At 48.4% G+C, this 21,254-nt stretch overlaps 1 protein-coding gene across 1 annotated transcript; it reads left to right on the plus strand.

Moving 5' to 3' along the window:
• Positions 1 to 7,824: 7,824 nt before the first annotated feature.
• HMX1 (H6 family homeobox 1) lies at positions 7,825 to 9,931 on the plus strand. The gene is made up of 2 exons (XM_039361527.1): positions 7,825 to 8,419; positions 8,933 to 9,931. Exons 1-2 carry the CDS (start codon positions 8,092 to 8,094, stop codon positions 9,550 to 9,552), a joined length of 948 nt encoding a protein of 315 aa, XP_039217461.1. The 5' UTR covers positions 7,825 to 8,091; the 3' UTR covers positions 9,553 to 9,931.
• The last annotated feature ends 11,323 nt before the right edge of the window (positions 9,932 to 21,254 follow it).

A 21,254-nucleotide genomic window follows, 5' to 3' on the forward strand; every position in this document is an offset into this window, starting at 1 on the left:
GGAAAAGGATGTAATTGAGGGAAGCAGCTAATTCCGAAGGAATGCCAAGTTGGGGAGGGGGGAGGGACCCCCAAAGTTTTGGGGCTTCTCTTCTGCTCCGGCTCACGGTCCGTCCTGGGTTCGTTCAGAGGACGAGGTTGGCACGGATCTCTTTGCTCAACCTCAGAACTTCCCTTAGGAGCGTGGGAAAGCTCCCCCCCCCTCTGGTCCTCTGTCCCCCCCCCAGGCAAAGCTGGAAAAAGTGGTTCCTGAGACCCCTGCCCTGCTGCCTCTGAGGCTGGAATGGGGCAACCCTTCCGGGCCAACTCACTGCGGGACAATTAAATAATTCAACTTAATTATTTAAAATAATAATTCTTTAAATGTGGGCATTCACGTTTCATTTTTTCCCCTTCTTGGCTGTGACGAGATAACCATGGCGAGTTTGACTATGATGAGTTAACCATGGCAAGTTGGTTGTGACAAGTTAACCATGGCGAGTTTGGCTGTGATGAGTTAACCATGGTGAGTTGGCTGTGACGAGATAACCATGGCGAGTTTGACTATGATGAGTTAACCATGGCGAGTTGGCTGTGACGACTTAATCATGGTGAGTTTGGCTGTGACGAGTTAACTGTGGTGAGTTGGCTGTGACGAGTTAACATGGCAAATTTGGCTGTGACAACTTAACCATGGCGAGTTTGGCTGTGATGAGATAACCATGGCAAGTTGGCTGTGACGAGTTAACCATGGCGAGTTTGGCTGTGACGAGATAACCATGGCAAGTTGGTTGTGACAAGTTAACCATGGTGAGTTTGGCTGTGATGAGTTAACCATGGTGAGTTGGCTGTGACGAGTTAACCATGGCAAGTTGGTTGTGACAAGTTAACCATGGTGAGTTTGGCCGTGACGAGATAACCATGGCGAATTTGGCTGTGATGAATTAACCATGGTGAGTTGGCCGTGACGACTTAACCATGGCCATGACAAATTGCCATAGACCCCTCTGAGGCCCACCAGCTCTGTGGCCCTGCTGTGGCTTGTGTATCATTCTGAAGTGGCATCTACTCGACAACTGCTGTGGTTGAGATTTTACTGTGGCAGGTCAGGGCTGGTTACGAATCCACCATTTTCGTTTGTATATTTCATATTTCATATTATATAAACTCATAAAAGATACTCACATTCTCCTCTAGGTGGCACTATTGTACATACATACATAAATACATACACGTTCATTTTTTTTCCCCTTTCCACTTTTAATCTGAGCCAATTTAATTACTTGCATTTTTTTTTCAAATAAAAAGGCAGGCAGGCAAAAGATTCCCTGAGATGCACAAATAAACAATGTCACAAATTCTTATTTTAGGTTTTCATTTGTTATTTTACTGAACTGCTTTCTGCTCAGTTGAGGGGCCTTCATCCTATTGTTCTATTCTCTCCTGAACCAAAAAAAAACAAACAAAAAAACAGATGCTCACTCTTTTTAGGAAAGTGTTCCACATGTTATTTCAGGCTAATCTTTACAAATGTTTATTTGTCATCCTTAAGTGTTATTAGTCTATGATTCGATTACATCACACTGTTATTAATACTGTAACGGTTCTAATACTGTGTAAACAGGTATTACAAATATTAGGGCTAGAAAAATATTTGCAAAACAGAAAGCATCCAGAGCAGTCAATACCTGCTCAAAATTTAACCAGTGGATTTTGTATAAAATTAAACATGGTTTGCACTGTTTTAGTAAGCAGTTGTTTTGCTTTCTCAGCTGTATATCTTTCCGTTTCTTTATTTCCTCGGGCTCCCAGCAGGTGAGAATAAGCAGATGAGAAAAAAAAATCCGCTGCAGGTTTGATCAATGGGTAGTTGGGGGGATTTAGCAAAATTGGACCACTTAAAATATCTGAAGGGATATGAAGCATTTTGATTTTTCTTCGCCCAGCTTCCTCGTCTGCCCTGCTAAAATATTCTTTTCCACGCCCGCCTCTGCTTTTTTAAGGGCGGTGCTACTTATACTGCCCCAATCTGAATTTGCCCTGCTTTGATTTTAACTCATTATAATTTGCCCTGAGCCCAATGCAGCCTTTTCCCACCCCCCACACCCCCCCCGGGTTTGCTTTAAACTCTTCCACGTTTCCTTTGGGTTAAAAACCTTCCTTGCCATTGAAGGGGGGGGGGGGAAAACCGCAACTGAAACAAACCGGAAGTGTTTTGTCACCAGCCAAACGGGCCGCGTTTCTTGGAAGGTGTGGATTTGTGTTCCTGCCTTTTCGCCTTGCAAACAAAATTCGTTCCGAGCAAAATGTTAGTCGGACCTTTAATTCTGAAACTGAAAGGAAGGAAGGAAGGAAGGAAGGAAGGAAGGAAGGAAGGAAGGAAGGAAGGAAGAGAGAGAGAGAGAGAAAGAGGGAGGAAGGGAGGGAGGGAAGGGGAGAGAGGGAGGAAGGGAAGGGGAGAGAGCAAGAAAGAAAGAGAGAAAGAAAGAAAGAAAGAAAGAAAGAAAGAAGAAAGGAAGAGAGAAAGAAAGGGAGGGAGGGAAGAAAGGGAAGGAAGGAAGGGGAGAGAGGGAGGGAGGGAAGGGAAGAGAGCAAGAAAGAAAGAGAGAGAGAGAGAGAGAGAAAGAAAACAAGAAACCAATTAAAAGAAATGGGGAACTCTCTCTCTCTCTCTCTCTCTCTCTCTCTGTCTCTGTCTCTGTCTCTCTCTCTCTCTCTCCCCTCCCGTGTGTGTGTGTGTGTGTGTGTGTGTGTGTGTGTGTGTGTGTGTGTGTGTTTTCTGGATTCTAGACATTGTTTTCTTTGCATCACAATATCCTCACCGTTATCCTTCCATCATCCTTTTGGGGATCATCCCGGTGTTTCTTTTTCAGGAAAATTAAAACGCTGGTTGATGAAGGCTTTTTTCCCTTATCGAGAAGAGCGCTAAGTACCAAGCACATCGGAATGTATTTCTATTTATCCATTTCTCCTGCTTTTCTTCTCGGCCGGTCGTCACAAGACTCCCGGGATACCCGTAGGCACCCATTGAGCAGAGAGCCCCCTTACTCTGCGCTTGGGGGCGGGAAAAAAAAGTCAGGAGCCTCGTAGCATCTTTTGCGAACTGACCAGATTTATTAAAAGCCTTTTTGGGGGGGGGGGGGATCCAAATCTCCTGTCAAGAGAGGGTCCTTGGAATCTGGGCTTGGCGGAGGGGGGGGGGAGACCCACACGGAGACGGATTACCAAGCCCTTTCCAATTAACAATTGGAAGGGGGATTAAAAACAACAACAGCTACTACTGGTTGTGTTTTTGGGTGAGACCTTCCCAGACGGCCTGAAGCCTGGTGAGAAACGAGAGCACAGCAACATCTTGAGAGAGAGAAATGATTTAAGGCTTTGACAGACTTGTCAACCAATAACACCCCCCCCCCCAAAAAAAAGCGCACAGAAGAGCAACGAAGACGATGAAAGGCGGGGGGGGGCTAAAACATAACGAAGAACAACAACCGTGGCAGGATTTGGAAATGGCCAGTCTAGAGAAAAGAAGATAAGACAAGATAAGCTTTTTTTTTTTTTTTTTTTTTTACTGTGGGCACAACGGCACACACACCAAAAATGAGATTTAGTTGCCCGCCCTCAAAGTGAAACACATACACGACACACACCTAAAACATACTATGAACAACATATGTACAGACCCACATCCCTATACGTAGCAAATAAATATTAAATACTGTCCATCTTGAATATAGAACGGAAGGAGGAAGCTTGAGAGTTTGCAAGGTTAAGGCTGTATGGAATGAAACTCTTGGCTGAAGCTGGATGTTCTGCTGAGGATACCAGGAAGCCCCCTCCTCCCAGAAGGGAACAAGGAAAACAGGTCGTGAAGAGGATGTGTCGTGTCCCAGATAATCCTACGGACCTGCTCAAGCAGCACTTCTGTGCCATGTCCTGGATGGGAGGGAGATAACTGCCAATAATCTTTTCTGCCGTCCTCACCACTCTCTGCACCGCCTTCCTGTCTGAAGCAGGGATGCTTCTAAACCAGACTGTGATGCTGTATGACAGGATGCTCTCGATCGTCCCCCTGTAGAAAGTGGTCAGGACAGGGGAAGGAAGATGTGCTTTTCTCATGCGATGCAGAAAATGCAGGCGCTGCTGTGCCCGCTTCACCAGTGTCTCGCTGTTGAGCTACGAGCCAGCCTATTTGTTAGCTGCACACCCAGGAATTTGATGCTGGTAATCATCTCCACTAGTGAATCATTAATGCACAGAGAAGTATGTCTGTGCCTGCCTTTTCCGAAATCAACAATGATCTCTTTGGTTTTCCTGGTATTTAAAACTAGGCTGCTTTCCTTACACCAGTTCAGGTGTAAGGACCAGGGGGGAACCTGATAGCAGTATTCTAGTATTTGAGGGGCTGCCACAAAGAGGAGGGGAGGTCAACTTATTTTCCAAAGCACCGGAAGACGACCAGACAAGAAACAACGGATGGAAACTAGCCAAGGAGAGAAGCAACCTGGAATTAAGAAGCTCTAGTCTGAATTGAGTTACACACTGTGCTGTCTTTACAAATGCCCAACTAGCAGAGGCTACAGAAATACACTACTAACCACACTTCCCTTCAACTGCCAAGCTGGTACCAAGCATCTATAAACCAACCAGTCAATCAATCAATCGGAATCAATCAGAATAGAGTTGGAAGGGACCTTGGTAGAGCTGGAAGGACCTTGGAGGTCTTCTAGTCCAACTCTCAGCTCAAGCAGGAGACCCTGGCCTAGACCATTTCAGACAAGTGAATGTCCAGTCTCTTGTTAAAAACCTCCAGGGATGGAGTGTTCACAACTTCTTCTACAATTAGTACCACTTTATAAAACCCCAGGGAGACTCACACCTGGAATACTGCAACCAATTTTGGTCACCATATCACAAAAAAAAGATGTTGAGAGTTTGGGAAAAATTCAGAGAAGAGCCACGAAGACAATTAAAGGCCTGGAGACTAAAACATGTGAAGAACTGTTGCAGGACTTGGGAATGGCCAGTCTAGAGAAAAGAAGGACTAGGGGGGACATGATAGCAGTATAGCATACTAAAAAGCAGAGATGTCACCCTGCCAACAAAAGTGCGTCTAGTCAAGGCCATGGTTTTCCCAGTTGCAACGTATGGCTGTGAAAGTTGGACCATAAGAAAGGCTGAGTGCCAAGGAATGGAGGCCTTTGAATTATGGTGCTGGAGAAGACTCCTGCGAGTCCCCTGGACTGCAAGTCCCGGGGGAGATCAACCCCGACTGCTCTTTGGAAGGCCAGATCCTGAAGTTGAAACTCAAGGACTTTGGCCACCTAATGAGAAGCAAGGACTCACTGGAGAAGAGCCTGATGCTGGGAAAGATGGAGGGCAAGAGAAGAATGGGACGACAGAGAAGGAGGTGGCTGGATGGAGTCACTGAAGCAGGAGGCGTGACCTTCAGTGGACTCCAGAAGATGGCAGAGGATAGGAAGGCCTGGAGGAACGTTGTCCATGGATGGGGTCCCAACTTCGCAGTTAATAACAACAATAGCAGTATTCCAGTATTTGAGGGGGTGCCACAAATAAGAGGGGGTGGGTGTCAACCTATTCACCAAAGCACCCAAACAATCCTGGCCAACAAAGATAGGATGGAAGGAAGCGTTGACTGCCATCCTGACTGACTTCACTGGAGGCTGAGTGTTCTTCCACTGATTTATAACAGAGTTCGTGTGGGAAATCAAAAGCTCGGCAATGTTGCAGAAGACCCAAATATGTGAAGACATAATAATTGACTTCAGGTATCATATACAAGATGGGACAAGAGCTGTTCCAGAACACGGGAAGAAAACAAGCGGTTTGATAAAAGGCTTGATAAAAGGAAGTAGATTTCTTTTTTTTTTAATTTTTCATTTTTCCAATTTACAAAACATTAAACATTTTTTTAAACAGTGCTGTGTCGTGTATCTCTTACAGTCATTTACATAGTAGATTTCTAAAGGCACCAGCCTAGAAGCTGAGAAAAGAAGGGGGGGCATAATAGCAGTCTTCAAGTATTTGAGGGGCTGCCACACAAAAAAGGTCATATCATAGAATAATAACGATTAAAGATGACGAATAAGGTCAAAGCACCAGGAGGCAAGACAAGAAACGGTGGATGGAAACGAATCAAGGAGAGAAGCAACCTAGAACGAAGGAGAAATTTCCTAAAAAGAGAGAACAATTAACCAGTGGAACAGCTTGCCACCAGAAGCTGTGAATGCTCTAACAGTGGAGGCTTTTAAGAAGAGACTGGACAGGCAGCTGTCTGAAATGGTATGGGGTCTCCTGCTTGAGCAGGGGGCTGGACTAGATGACCTCAGATTTCCCTTCCAGCTCTATTCTAATTGATTGAAATGGTCTAGGGCAGGGGTATAGGCAACCCTGGCTCTTTTATGACTGGTGGACTTCAACTCCCAGAATTCATAAAAGAGCCAAGGTTGCCTACCCCTAGTATAGAGTCTCCTGATCGAGCAAGGGGGTGGTCTAGGAGACCTCCAAGGTCCCTTTCGGCTCTCTTGTGGTTGATTGAATAACGGTTCGCTCGTCTTCCTTCTCACCAGCGCTGCGCCCCCTTCCCTTCCCCGCCTCGCCCCCTTCAAAACTCGGCCTCGATCCAGCACATACATACACACACACACACACACACACACACACACACACACACAGGCTTACGATGGGAAAGCCCTGCCCATCCAAGGACAGTCCGTGTCCTGTCAGGCTCACCTGGAGGCGCAGGTGGGGCTGGGGCCGTTGCTCCCGAGGCGGGGAGGACCCCCGTCCCAGCGAAGGCATCCCGGGGACCAGCTCTGGATCAGGGCGCTGCAGTCCGGAGGGGCTCCAGGCCGTCCAGCCCCGGCCACGAAGGGCTCACGGCTCCCCACTCGTTCCCCACCAGGTGTTTGCGAGGCTGGGAAAAGCCAGCTGGAGAGGCGCCCCGAAGGACTTTGGGGAGGCGGCGAAAGGCTCAAGGCGATCCGCGGAGCCCCCACCCCATCCCCATCCCCAGTCCAGCCAGCCGCCGGGGGGGGGGGAGAGGCGTTTCCACGGGGCAGGGAGACCTCCAAAGGGGTCGGGGGTCCCACCAGCTGCGGGCCTTGTGACGGCGGAGCCCCCCTCCCCCCCACACACACCCCTGGCCGCTTCGCTTCCCGCAGACCCCTCTGGCATTGCCCGGGACCCCCGAGCTAGAACGGGCCGAGCGAGGGTTCCCCCCCTCCCGGGTGGGACTCGCGCTGGGCCCCGTTCCTGCTGGGGGGCCCACCGGGGAGACCTCCTTCCCCAACCCCCAACCCCCCCAACCCCCATCCCCAGGGACCTCTGCCGGCGCCCGCCCGGGAGAAGAAGATGCAGGGGGGGGGGAAAAGACCAGCCTGGCCTCAAGGGCGCCTCCGCGCCTCCCACTCACCCACCCACCCACCCACCCGCCCGCCTCTCCTCCACGCCCCCCCCGGCAGCAGCTTTCGCCCCCCACCCCCGCTGCCTGGCGCGCGCACAGAAGCCCTTGCAGAACCGGGGCGCTGTTTTTTTTGGGGGGGGGGGTCGGTGGGCAATCGAGTAGAGGAAGGGGCTGGAGAGGCGTGGGGAGGCTGGCACACCTTTTTCTCTTCTTTTTTCCCCTTTTTTCTTTCTTTCTTTTTTTTTTCTTCCAAGGACGGGCGGTGGCATTGGCTGACCCCCCCCGTCCCCTTCCCCTTCCCCCCGGACTGACCAATGAGAGCGGGAAGCGCAGGCCGGCCCCCTCCCCTCCCCTCTCTCGCCCTCCCCTCCCCTCCCGCCCCGCCTGCCCGCCTAATTGACCTAAATCGGCGGAGCTGGCGCGGGAGGAGGGCGCGGCAGCCCCGGCGCCCCCCACTCTTGCCCGGCCCCTCTGCCTCGGGCCAAGCGGCGAGTCGAGCAGGCCGGCCGGCTGGCTGGCTGGCTGGCGTGCGGCGGCGATGCGACCCTCCGGAGCGGGTCGTCTTCCTCCTCCTCCTCTTCCTCCTCCTCCTCCTCCTCCGCCGCCTCCTCCACTCCGGCGGGCTCCCGTATCCTGAAGCCGGCGGCCTCCGTGCGCAGCGGCTCCGCCTGCCCCTCTCCGCGCTCCAGGATGCCGGACCAAGCCTCGGGCAACGTCCAGGCCGCCTCCGCGCGGGTCTCCTCCTTCTTCATCGCCAACCTGCTGGCGGCCCAAAGCAAGAGGCGGCGGCGGGAGGGCGAGGAAGAGGAGGAAGGAGAGGAGGAAGGAGGAGGAGGAGGGGAGGAGGAGGCCGGACCCGGCCAGGAGACGCCGGCGCCCCCCCGCCCCTGCCCCCTGGCCTGCTGCCAGCCCCCGGGAGCGACCCGCCTGGAGCTGAGGAGCGCGCCGCTGCGCCAAAGCGCCCGGGAGTGGTACCGGCGGGCGCGCAAGGCTTTCAGGAGCTGCGCCAGCCCGGAATGTAAGTCCTGCGCCCTTGCGCGCTCGCCTGCCCCCCTCCCCGCCTCCCCCTGGGCCCGGTCTCCATCCCTCGCCCCCCCCAGAGGCGCTGCTGGAGGCCCCCACCGGGCAGAAGGACAGGGGCCATCCCGGTGCGCCTCTCCGCCGGCCCGGTGCGCTCTGGCGCTCTGCCAGGCGGCCTGCGTTCCAGGCCTTCCCGGGAAGCGCGGCGCGGGAGTGGGGTGAAGCGTGGGGGGGGGGGAGAGCCAGCTCTGCTGGGTGCGGGAGGCTTTCTCAGCAGCCCCCACCCCCCCAATCCAAGCCGGGACCTTGCAGGACCGGAGCGCTGCGGCCCGGTGGGCCAGCTCCTTGGGGGGGGGGACCGACCCGTCCTTCCCGCTCGGCCTCCAGGAGTCCGGGGAGGCGGGTGTGGATGGTCGGGGGGCGGGTGGGGTCCCTACAATTCGGACTGACCCCTTCCCTCCTTCTCCCCCTCCTCCTCCTCCTCTTCTCCCCTTCCTCCCCCCCCCCCCAGCCAGCGACAGAGACTCTCCGGAGACTCCCGACGGAGCCACCGCGGAGAAGGCCAGCGGCGAGCAACAGGGGGCCAGCCAGCCCAAGCCCCCCGAGGAGAGCCAGGAGGCCGGCAGGGCGCGTTCCGGACCCCGAGCCGACGACAAGCAGCGGCCGGAGTCAGCGGAGGCGGGCGAGGCGCGGGCCGGCGGGCGCAAGAAGAAGACCCGGACGGTCTTCAGCCGCAGCCAGGTCTTCCAGCTGGAGTCCACCTTCGACGTGAAGCGCTACCTGAGCAGCTCGGAGCGGGCCGGCCTGGCCGCCTCGCTGCGCCTGACCGAGACGCAGGTCAAGATCTGGTTCCAGAACCGGCGCAACAAGTGGAAGCGCCAGCTGGCCGCCGACCTGGAGGCCGCCCAGCTGCCCCCGTCCTCTAGCCGGAGGATCGTGCGCGTCCCGGTCCTGTACCACGACAGCTCGCTGGCCGGCAGCGCCCTGGCGGCCTTGCCCCTCTCGCCCCACGGGCCGCCCCCGCCGCCCCCGCTGCTCGGCCTGGCCGGCGGCCCGGTGGCTTATCCGCTGAGCGCCTTCCCCGCCGGCGCAGCGCCCTTCCTGCGGGCGCCGGTCAGCGGCTTGGTCTAAGGCTGCTCCGCTCGTCTCGGCAGCGGCGTCGGAAGAAGCGCCGGGGGAGAAGATTGAGCCAAGGCGGCGGGCAAGGCAGGTGCCAGGGAAGGGTCTCCAGCGGTCAGGAGCTGAAGAGGGGTTTTTTTTTTCTTTTTTCTTCCCCCCCCTTCCTCTCTGCCCCCCCCCCGTGGTTTTGGCGGAGCTGAGCAGGAAAAAAAACAAAACTGGAATTTGCCTTGAATTCTTTCCCACTCCGAAGACTCTGCTTCTAAACCCAGCCTTATATATATATATGTATGTATGTATGTATGTATGTATGTATGTATGTATGTATGCATGCATGCATGCATATATATACATATATGGGTGTTTGTATGTAGGTCTTTGGTTATTCGGGTTTTCTCCCACGTAAAATTGGAAGTGTCTTGGCGACGTTTCAACGAAGTCTCATTCGTCATCTTCAGGCTGGTGCTTCCCTTCTTCCATTTCAAATGTTTTATGTATTTTGCTCCTAGAAGCACGAAGCCGAAAGCACCAGCCTGAAGATGACGAATGAGACTTCGTTGAAACGTCGCCAAGACACTTCCAATTTTACGTGGGAGAAAACCCGAATAACCTACATATATATATATTATACATATATATTATATATATATATCTATATATATATATATATATATATATATATATATATATATATATATATATATATATATATATATATATATATATATATATATCTCCTGAGGAGCGGGGCCGAGCCTTTAACAAAAGCGGAACGAAGACTTCTCAAAAAAAAAAAAGAAGGGGAAAAAAAGGAGTTATTTTTCCAAGGGCCGAACTGACTCTTTCCCAAAGCCAGGATGAAAAAGAGGTCCCCGGCTCGTCTTTTTTTTTTTTTTAAAAAAAGAACATTTGGAAATAACGACCGGCGTTTCTTCACGCTTCTCTTCCGTTGGGGAAGCGGCCATCCTACTCAAAGCATGCGCGGTAGTTAATTGTTAATTTATGACGCAAAATATGTTAAGAACCCGGTAAGGCTTTTTGATTCCTCGGAATTGATCAGAATGCTGTACTAGAGTATCCTTAAAAAAAAAACAACAACCAATACTGTATCATGTTATATAGCTTGATTCCGTTTGAATTCTCGATGAAGATAAAATTGGTTCCCCGATTAATTTAGATGTCGACCTCCTTGAATCCAGAAATCCTTTTCCCAAGGATCTGGTGGAGCCGGTGTGGAGTAAAAGCTTCGTTGCGGTAGTCTAAGGAATCTATTGTGCACGTTTAAACTTTGCTCCTTGAAATATTCCTTTTCTCTGCCTTTTAAGGGCTAATGGATAAAACAAAACAAAAAAACCCCCAAAAGATTAATCCTAATATTGGCAGCCGTGCTGGAAATTCTGATGACAAAGTTGGGGGGGGGGGGAGAAACCAATTCGGAGAAACTTACTTATGGCTAAGAGCTCCGAATCTTTTTTTTTTTTTTTAAAGGGCGCAAAAATCCACTTTATTATTTTTAAGGGATCGGTTTCTGTTTGGAACAAAATAGCCGCCTCTGGTTAAAATTGTCAGCGATTTAAAAAAAAAACAAAACCCCGGAACAATGGCAAATCGTTGGTCACGCTTGAAAAGGCAGATATTTTTATTTTTTTTTGTCTAAATGTATTTCTCGAAATTCTAAAAGCTGCGCGCACTGGGGAACGGGGTGGGGGGCGTTGGGTGGTGCTTGAAAGTGGCGATTGCATCCGTTTTTAAAACGTGTTTGGAGGGGGACTCCCGGTTTTTAAAAGGCGGGGGAAGGGGGAACCCCGCAGGCGCTTGGTTTCCCGGCCTTCCGAAAAATGGGGAATCCTGGACGCGGGAGAGGCGCCCTCGACGCGCGCCTTTCGCTCCGTTGGATACGGGCGAAAGAAAGCAGCTCCTTTGAAGGGGAGGGGAGCTTTGGGGGGGGGAGAGAGAAAGGCTCACCCTATTGGCAGACCCACCTGGCTCTGGGGAACTGTTAAAACCCCCCCACCCTTTCCCGCCCCAAAGTGCTCGCGAGGGGGATGCGATCCAGAAGGAGCCCCTCACACACACACACACACACACACACACACACACACGCACTCCTCCGAGGCTTCCTGCCGCCTGGGTCCCTTGGCCTCAAGAGGCGGGATGTTGATTCCCACCCAGCCCCATGACTTTTCTTCCCCCCCCCCGCCTCCCCATTGCTCCCCTGTTTTCTCCAGCCACTTCCTTGCCCTTTTATATATAAGATGATGAAGTCCCATTCATCATCTTCAGGCTGGTGCTTTCAGCTTCGTGCTTTCAGCTTTCGTGTTTTCAGCTTCGTGCAAAGCTGCTCAAAGCAGTAAATATTCCTTTCCTGCGTCTCCATCCTTGCAGTTCGCGATTCCTTTCCTGCGTCTCCATCCTTGCAGTTCGCGATTTTGGACTTTGGAGACAGGTTCCAGGAAGAGACGCGTTTTGGGGTTTTTTTTTTCTGGAAACCCCCCCCCCCGCCAACCCAAAAAGACCGAACCGCTCCGACGTCAAAGCAGGACGAGGGGAAGAAGGAGCGAGCGGCGAGGCTTCTGTGGCTCGCAGTATCGCAACATTCCCGATCTGCGCGCCGGAGAGGGATGAACTGGGACGGGCGCAGCCAGAGGATCGGGGCCATCCCTCGCGGGGGTGCCTTGGAAGAGGTTTGGTTTCCCGTCCTTGTGAACACACACACACACACACACACACACACACACACACACACACACACACACACAGACACACACACCAAGCGCAGGGGGGATGCACTGGAACGGCCGCTTCCACAGACTTTGCGCCGTTTGTGGAACTGACCCGCAACGTTCGCGGTTTGCAGCCCAACTTAATGGGGGGAGGAAAAAAAAAACACGTTACCTAAATAAAAGCATATTTATTATATGGGTCTTCTATCTACGCGACGGTTATCGGATTGCAAAGAAGATGAAGGTAGTGAAAGAGTCCCAAGCTTTTCGCGCGAGAGACCCTTTCCCCCTAGGCCCGGGGGCGCGCGGGCCTCTCGGTGTGGGCGCAGTCACCCCGCTTTGGATGGCTCGAAGCTCCCTGAAGAAGGCTAAATCGCCAGGGCCCCTTCGCTGCAGCCCACTTGCCACGGCCAGCTGGCCACGGGGACAAGAGTGACACTAATATCGAAGAACTAGAATGGAATGGAATAGAAATACAGAACAGGATGGAAAAACAGAACAGAATAGAATAGAATAGAAATAAGAAAGAATGGAATGGAATAGAATAGAAAATATGGAATAGAATAGAATAGAATAGAATAGAATAGAATAGAATTGGAATATATAAAATGGAATGGAATGGAATGGAATAGAGTAGAAAGGAATGGAATGGGATAGAATAAAATAGAATAGAAAATATGGAATAGAATAAAATAAAATAAAATAGGAATATATAGAATGGAACGGAACGGAATAGAATAGAATAGAATAGAATAGAATAGAATAGAATAGAATAGAATAGAATAGAATAGAATGTAGAGTAGAGTAGAAATAGAATAGAATAGAATAGAAAATATGGAATAGAATAAAATAAAATAAAATAGGAATATATAGAATGGAATGGAATGGAATGGAATGGAATGGAATAGAATAGAATAGAATAGAATAGAATAGAATAGAATAGAATAGAATAGAATAGAATAGAATAGAATAGAATAGAACAGGAATATATAAAATGGAATGGAATGGAATAGAATAGGGTAGAATAGGATATAGGATAGGATAGGAATTGGGATGGAATGGAATAGAAGAGAAGAGAAGAGAAAATATGGAATAGAATAGAATAGAATAGAATAGAATAGAATAGAATAGGAATATATAGAATGGAATGGAATGGAATGGAATAGAATAGAATAGAATGGAAAATATGGAATAGAATAGAATAGAATAAAATAGGAATATATAGAATGGAATGTAATGGAATGGAATTGAATGTAATAGAATAGAATAGAATAGAATAGAATAGAATAGAATAGAATAGAATAGAATAGAATAGAATAGAATAGAATAGAATAGAACAGAACAGAATAAAATAGGAATATATGGAATGGAATGGAATGGAATATAGAATAGAATAGAATAGAATAGAATATGGAATGTATAGAATAGAATAGAATAGAAAACAGAATAGAGTAGAATAGAATCATTAAAGAGAAGATGCCAAAGGAAGGTCAGAATGAAATGGGAATGACAAAATAATGAAAATGACTGTTAAAGTATTTTAAACACTTAAATTGAATTGTTGACTTGTCCCAGGGCGAGCCGGCCTGGGCAAATTGGCTGCAGCGAACTGGCCGTGGAGAGTTTGTCTCATTCCGGCTTCAAAGGCCGCTGGATCGGCCGGTGGGCAGAGCCGGGCTGGGCTTTCTTTCCTCGCCGCGGGTCTTCCTGACTTCCTGGCCCAGATCTGCGGGCTTCCCGGCGGCGAAGGGGGCTCCGGACCGCGGAGGGCAGCCTGGAAAGCTCTGCGGCCGAGACCGGGAGCCCTACCCGGAGGAAAGGCGTAGGGAGCGGGCCAGGGCCAGGCGCAGCGCAGCGCAGCGGCTCCCGGGGCTCAAAGGAAAGGGAAGGGAAAGGAAAGGGTGCCTCCAGGTGATCCTGACCTGGGCTACCCCAATATCCTAATAATGCACCTGATTTTGATGCTATGCCTCTGTTTAGGGTAATAATAATAATGATAATGATAATAATAATAGACAGCAGAATAGACGAGAAAGAACTGGAGAAGATAACAAAATACAAAGACCTACAAATAGAAATAGAAAGACTGTGGCAAAAGCAAGCAAGGGTAGTACCAATAGTCATAGGCTCCTTGGGTGCAATCCCAAAACAACTGGAGCACCACTTGAACACCATTGCCATTGACAAATGCGCCATTAGTCAATTGCAAAAGGCGGCCTTACTAGGAACTGCTTCCACCCTGCGAGGATACCTGTAATACCATCAAACATCCACATCTGTCTATCCCAGGTCCTGGGTAAGGACTCGATAGGTAGACAAAAGGCCAAATCCAGTCTGAACATCTGGCTGACTGTGCGATGATCCATAACAACAACAACAACAACAACATTTTTAAGGCTGCGGCGGAAGGAGCCGAGGCTGGCCTTGACGCCGCGAGAGGCAAAGCCGGGAAGCCCCTCCTGCCCCCCCCCCGGCCCGCAAGAGGAGGGGGCGGCCCATTCTTGGAAAGACGCGCCGCCCGCCTTGCTCCGGGGAGCCCTCGGAGTCAGGCGCCGATAGATTCCGAGCAGTCAGCGCCAGCCATAATAATCCTAGTAACCTCGGGGCGGACGAAGACCCCCCCCTCCCCAAACTAAAGAGCTGGGTGGGGAGGGAAGTCAGACGGTTCCAGGGGGCTCAGCGCTTCCTTCCTGCCTCCTTTGCCCTGGGGTTTTTCTATTCTTTCTTTCTTTCTTTCTTTCTTTCTTTCTTTCTTTCTTTCTTTCTTTCTTTCTTTCTTTCTTTCTTTCTTTCTCTTCCTTCCTTCCTTTCTCTTCCTTCCTTCTTTCTTTCTTTCTTTCTTTCTTCCTCCCTTCCTTTCTTCCTTTCTTTTCCTTCCTTCCTTCCTTCCTTCCTTCCTTCCTTCCTTCCTTCCTTCCTTTCTCTTCCTTCCTTCCTTCTTTCTTTTCCTTCCTTCCTTCCTTCCTTCCTTCCTTCCTTTCTTTCTCTTCTTTCTTTCTTCCTTCCTTCCTTCCTTCCTTCTTTCCTTCCTTCCTCTTCCTTCCTTCCTTCCTTCCTTCCTTTCTTTCTTTCTTTCTTTCTTTCTTTCTTTCTTTCTTTCTTTCTTTCTTTCTTTCTTTCTTTCTTTCTAGAATAAAATAGAATAGAGCTGGAAGGGACCTTGGAGGTCTTCTAGTCCAGCCCCCTGCTCAAACAGGAGAACCTACATTGTCTCAGATAAGTGGCTGTCCAGTCCCTTCCAGTGATGGAGCACCCACAACTTCGGACAGTCAGCTGTTCCACACTGTCCTTACTGTTAGGAAGTTTCTCCTTAGTTCTAGGTTGCTTCTCTCCTGGATGAGTTTCCATCCGTTGCTTCTCGTCCTGCCTTCAGGTGCTTTGGAGAATAGCTTGACTCCCTCTTCTTTGGGGCAGCCCCTGAGATACTGGAAGACTGCTATTGTGTCATCCCTGTTTTTTTTTTTTTTCCCGGTCTAGACTGGCCCTACCCAAATCCTGCAAACGCTCTTCATCTCCAGGCCTTTAATCATCCTAGTTGCTCTTCTCTGCACTTTTTCCAAAGTCTCAACATCTTTTTTGTAGTATGGTAACCAAAACTGGATGCCGTATTCCAAGTGTGGCCTTACTAAGATTTTATAAAGCGGTATTAAGACTTCATGTGACTTTGATTCCATGCCTCTGTTTACATAACCAAGGACTGTATTCGCTTTTTTGGCTGCTGCTGCATGAAGTCTTCCTTTCCTTTCCTTTCCTTTCTTTCTTTTCCTTCCTTTTCTTCCTTTCCTTTCCTTCCTTTCTTTCTTTTCCTTCCTTTTCTTCCTTTCCTTTCCTTCCTTTCCTTCCCTTCCCTTCCCTATCCTATCCTATCCTATCCTATCCTATCCTATCCTATCCTATCCTATCCTATCCTATCCTATCCTTAGCCCAATATTTTTCCTAAAAAGAAAATACAATAACCTTCCAGATTCAGGGGGGATTGCTTAGAAAGTGGGTGTCCTGCTATCCTTTTAATCACTCCATTGCAAATAGTTGGGATCCATCTAATTCATTTTAGCCTCATGGTCTATATAGCATCATCTATCCAGCCATACACCTGTTTCCAACTTAGGAAAAAAGGAAGGACAGAAAGAAAGAAAGAAAGAAAGAAAGAAAGAAAGAAAGAAAGAGAAATAAGGAAGGAAAGAAAAAGAGAGGGGGGAGGGAGGGAGGAAAGAAAGAAAGAAAGAACAAAAGAAAGAAAAAAGACAAATAAGAGAAATAAGGAAGGAAAGGAAAGGAAAGAAAAAGAGAGAGGGGAGGGAGGGAGGGAGGGAGGAAAGAAAGAAAGAAAGAAAGAAAGAAAGAAAGAAGAGAAAAAAGAAATAAGGAAGGAAGGAAAGGAAAGGAAAGAAAAAGAGAAAGGGGAGGGAGGGAGGAAGGAAAGAAAGAAAGAAAAAATGAAAGAAAGAAAGAAAGAAAAAAGAGAAAAGAAGAAGAAGGAAGGAAGGAAAGGAAAGAAAAAGAGAGGGGGGAGGGGGAAAGAAAGAAAGAAAGAAAGAAAGAAAGAAAGAAAGAAAGAAAGAAAGAAAGAAAGAAAGAAAGAAAGAAAGAAAGAGGGACAGGAAAGGAAAATAAATCAGACTGGATTTGCCTGCTTTATTCTTAATACAACCAGGTTGATTCCTGCCAAGCAGCGTTTTTCTATTTCTAAAAGTTGACCAGCCAACCCTTCATCATCTATTCCAGAGTTTTCTCCACAGTCCTCTCCTCTTCCTCCTCCTCCTCCTCTCCACAAATCTCAATCCCTTCTAGCACTGATGATGTTACCTAGTTTGGGTCATGAAACGTCTGCAAGGAAACCACCCAGCTCATTTTTAAAAAAAAAAAAAAAAAAATTCAGACGCTTGGCAACTGGGTCATACTTATGACCGGTTGCAGAGGTCCCCTGGGATCATGTGATTCCCCTTTTGAGACCTTCAAGGAGAAGCACAATCAATGGGGGGGGGGGGAAAGCCACTTAAAACAGTGGAAAGGAAGGTCGTAAAAACGGGGGCGCCACCCACTTAACAAATGTCTTACTTGGCAACAGAAATGTGGTCCTTAAGTTGAGGACCACCAGTAAGGTAACCAAGGTGCAAACATGGGGTGGGGGGGTCGTTCTTGTGGTCAGATCCCAGGTAATCTAGTAGTCCTTCAACCGGGAGCTTTTCCTATTCACCTGACCCGGTCACTTCCTGGCGGCTCAGAGCGAGTTTTAGAGATTAATGGGGGGGGGGGGGGAAGGGGAAAAACAAAAAAACAAAATTACTGGAGCAAAGCCTTGGTTTCAGAGGGACTGACCCAGAACCAATTATATTTTCCTTTAACAATGGTCCATTCACCACAACGCAGTTGCCGTGAGCTGCTGAGTATGTGTGTGTGTGTTTGTGTGTTGCAAAAAAAAAAAAAAAAAAAAAGGCGGAATTGCAGAAGAAGGCCCGGGGAATTTGCAAGGGCGAAACGGAGGCTGGGAAAAGGCCTTGCAGAGGCCGGGACCCCCCCGTTTCCTGCCGCCGGTTCCAGGGACGCCCAATCTAGGTTAGCCGTGCAAAAAGGAAAAGGAAAGAAAAACCAGGTCAGACCCAGGATAGCCCCTCGGTCAGATTGCTGCTGACAGGCCGGGCGGGGGGGGGGAGGAGGAGGAGGAGGAGGAGGAGGAGAAGCTGCTTTCAAGTCGGTGCAGCCGGGGTCGTAGTTGCTCGTGGTTGCTTTCCTCGCCTCTCTTCCTCACAGTGGGAGAAAAAAAGAGGAAACTTCCATCGGCAATTTCTGGAAATTTCCTTTTTCCTTTCCTTTTCTCTTTCGCTTTCTCTCTTTCTTGCTTGCTTGCTTTCTCTCTCCCTCCCTCCTTCTTTCTTTCTTTCTTTCTTTCTCTCCGCCTCTTTCTTTCTTTCTTTCTTTCTTTCTTTCTTTCTTTCTTTCTTTCTTTCTTTCTTTTCTATCTCCCTCTCTCCCTCCCTCCCTCTTTCTTGCTTTCTTGCTTTCTCTTACCCCTTCTTCCTTCCTTCCTTCCACCTCTTTCTTTCTTTCTTTCTTTCTTTTCTATCTCCCTCTCTCCCTCCCTCCCTCTTTCTTGCTTTCTTGCTTTCTCTTACCCCTTCTTCCTTCCTTCCTTCCTTCCTTCCACCTCTTTCTTTCTTTCTTTCTTTCTTTCTTTTCTATCTCCCTCTCTCCCTCTCTCCCTCTTTCTTGCTTTCTTGCTTTCTCTTACCCCTCCTTCCTTCCTTCCTTCCTTCCTTCCTTCCTTCCTTCCTTCCTTCCTTCCTTCCTTCCTTCCTTCCTTCCTTCCTTCCTTTCTCTCTTTCTCTCTTTCTCTCTTTTTCTCTTTCTCTCTCCCTTTCTTTCTTTCTTTCTTTCTTTCTTTCTTTCTTTCTTTATCTCCCTCTCTTCCTCCCTCCCCCTCTCTCTCCCTCCCTCCCTCTTTCTTGCTTTTTCTCTCTCCCTTCTTCTTTCTTTCTTTCTTTCTTTCTTTCTTTCTTTCTTTCTTTCTTTCTTTCTTTCTCTTTCTTTTTTTCTCTCTGTCTCTTTCTCCCCTCTTTCTTTCTTTCTTTCTTTCTTTCTTTCTTTCTTTCTTTCTTTCTTTCTTTCTTTCTTTCTTTTTCTATCTCCCTCTCTCCCTCCCTCCCTCCCTCTTTCTTTCTTTCTTTCTTTCTTTCTTTCTTTCTTTCTTCATAGTAATGTTTCAGCATTACGGAGAGAAGGCATGATTCTGGGGTGGGTTTTTTTGTTTTTTTTGCCTCTGTTTGTTAGGGGATGAGGCCGTCTCTCCTGAAGCGTCTTAATTTAGGCTGAAGGCTGAAAGAGGGATGTGCCAGTTCAGGCTCAACCCCCCCCCCAAAAAAAACCCCTGTGTTTTCTTTTGCACGGTTTATTAGGCGCCTCTGATGGGTTCTTACTGATGTCCTGGTTAGAAAGGAAACCTCTTTGCGTATTTAAACCGCGCTGCACGGCCTATCCAGGGACAGAGTGCTGTCTCACACACACACACACACACACACACACACCCCTTAAGCCTCGCGTGGGCTTAAAATAAATGTTCTTGTGCCAGAGGATCGGTCACAAACTGGGCTGTCAAGGTTGAGTGGAACTGGAGTCGTTCCTGGTGAAAAATATTCAAGGAGACGACCAGCCTAGAACGAAGGAGAAATTTCCTAACCGTGGGAGCAATAAACCAACAGAAAAATTGGCCTTCAGAGGTTGTGGGTGCTCCATCCCTGTGCCTTTCAAAAAGAAACTGGACAACAGTGGTGCAGGGCCTCCTGCTTGAATAGGGGGCTGGACTAGAAGACCTCCAAGGTCCCTTCCAGCTCTATTATTTTACCTAGAAAGATGAATTCGCTTTCAATGTTCCTTACCTTTGCACAGATTAAGAGTTGAAATTTGTGGGTGCACAAATGGGAAAGAACCAGATGAAAAGGGAGGCAGTTTGGTGTCCCCTCGTAATCTGGATGGTGTGTGGCTGAAAAAAAAAAACAATCCATATACAGGGAATATTGTAGGAAAGAAAATGTAAATGTTTATGTTGGCTTGAACCTGCGAATGTGTAGCCTTGGGATGGCTCTCTCTCTCTAACTATCTCAGGCAGAACTAGAAGTCACACTTTCCCAGCTTCTAGCCCGGTGCCTTAACCCGAACACCAGATTTCTTGAATTTTTCTCCAGCAGCCAGTTGGCACCCGGGTACCAATTTACACTTCTTACACCTTTTTAAGGCTTTCAAAGCAGCTTTCAGCTCAATTTCAAGATCCCTTTTTATGGGACAAGCTTTAAAAAAATGTAACTGTTATTAAGCCCCTTTTAAAGTACACACACACACACACACACACACACACACACATATATATATGTAAAGTGTGTGTAACGACAGCCCTCGGTTTAGATGTAGCTCTGTCAAGCAGCTGCCAAATTTAATTATAACACAAAAGGGAATGGAACAAGGATGTTTTTAGTCCCGGTCTGTTTAACCTCTACCTAAACTCTCCAATTAAAGCTTTGGAGGAGCCGGGGTTTTCCTGCTCCAAATTGGTTGAGAAATTACTGCCAGTCAATTTATTCTGGGCCGCTGACATTTCTGTCCTTGTCCGTGTGTGTGTGTGTGTGTGTGTGTGTGTGTGTGTGTGTGTGTGTGTTGTGTACCAGGAAGGCTTTTGGAATCCTGTAATAACGCAGAGAGTAAGCACTATAATAAAGCACACCCCCCCCCAAAATGGAAGTTTTGATATTTTCCAACAGCACGAATCTTCCCAAGGGCTTATGCATAATCCATCCATTCCAGTGCTCTGGGTATTGCATGTACAAATACAAACACACACACACACACACACACACCTGCATGTCCCAGGCTTCAGTTCTACCTTCCATGGTAGAAAACAGTTGACAGAAAACAGAGACAGAAATACAATTAGCACAAGGAAAGGATAACAACAGCCCTCCGTTTCCAAAGCTTTCAGGTGTAAATTGCCACTGTTATTCTAATCTAGACCACAGCATGCATTTCACTTTGGGGCTTCTTGATGTGTGCCTCCCCTCCCCACAACTTTTGCATGGCTTAAACCCCCTCCCCCCTCAAGAGAGAGGGTTATATTGCCCCAAATGGGCACAAACTCTTTTGAAACACATCATTGTCCCAGCTGGCTGCTTTCTGAGGTTATTATTATTATTTTGCAATTTCCAATTGGTAGAAGAAGATGGATCTGATACTTCTGTTATTTCAAGACCAAAATCATGAAATGCTTTTACACTGATCACTTCTTCCTCGTTTTAACACAAACTTCTCTCCAGAGTGTGATGAACCAAACAGGCCCAGGCAACGGCAGAGGTTTATACTAGAATGTGCTAAAAATAATAATAATAAAGCATCACTAAACGAGCTTTATTTAAATATTCTTTTTATCTTTCCTTTCTTTTTGGGAAAAAAAAATTATATTGCCTGTCAGGTGTAATGGTAACTGTAAACACCACACAGGAGTGTAAA

The sequence above is a fragment of the Crotalus tigris genome, unplaced genomic scaffold (genome assembly GCF_016545835.1).
Source record: "Crotalus tigris isolate CLP2741 ecotype Arizona unplaced genomic scaffold, ASM1654583v1 scf7180000019298.7629538967:1458412, whole genome shotgun sequence".
Classification (NCBI taxonomy): domain Eukaryota; kingdom Metazoa; phylum Chordata; class Lepidosauria; order Squamata; family Viperidae; genus Crotalus; species Crotalus tigris.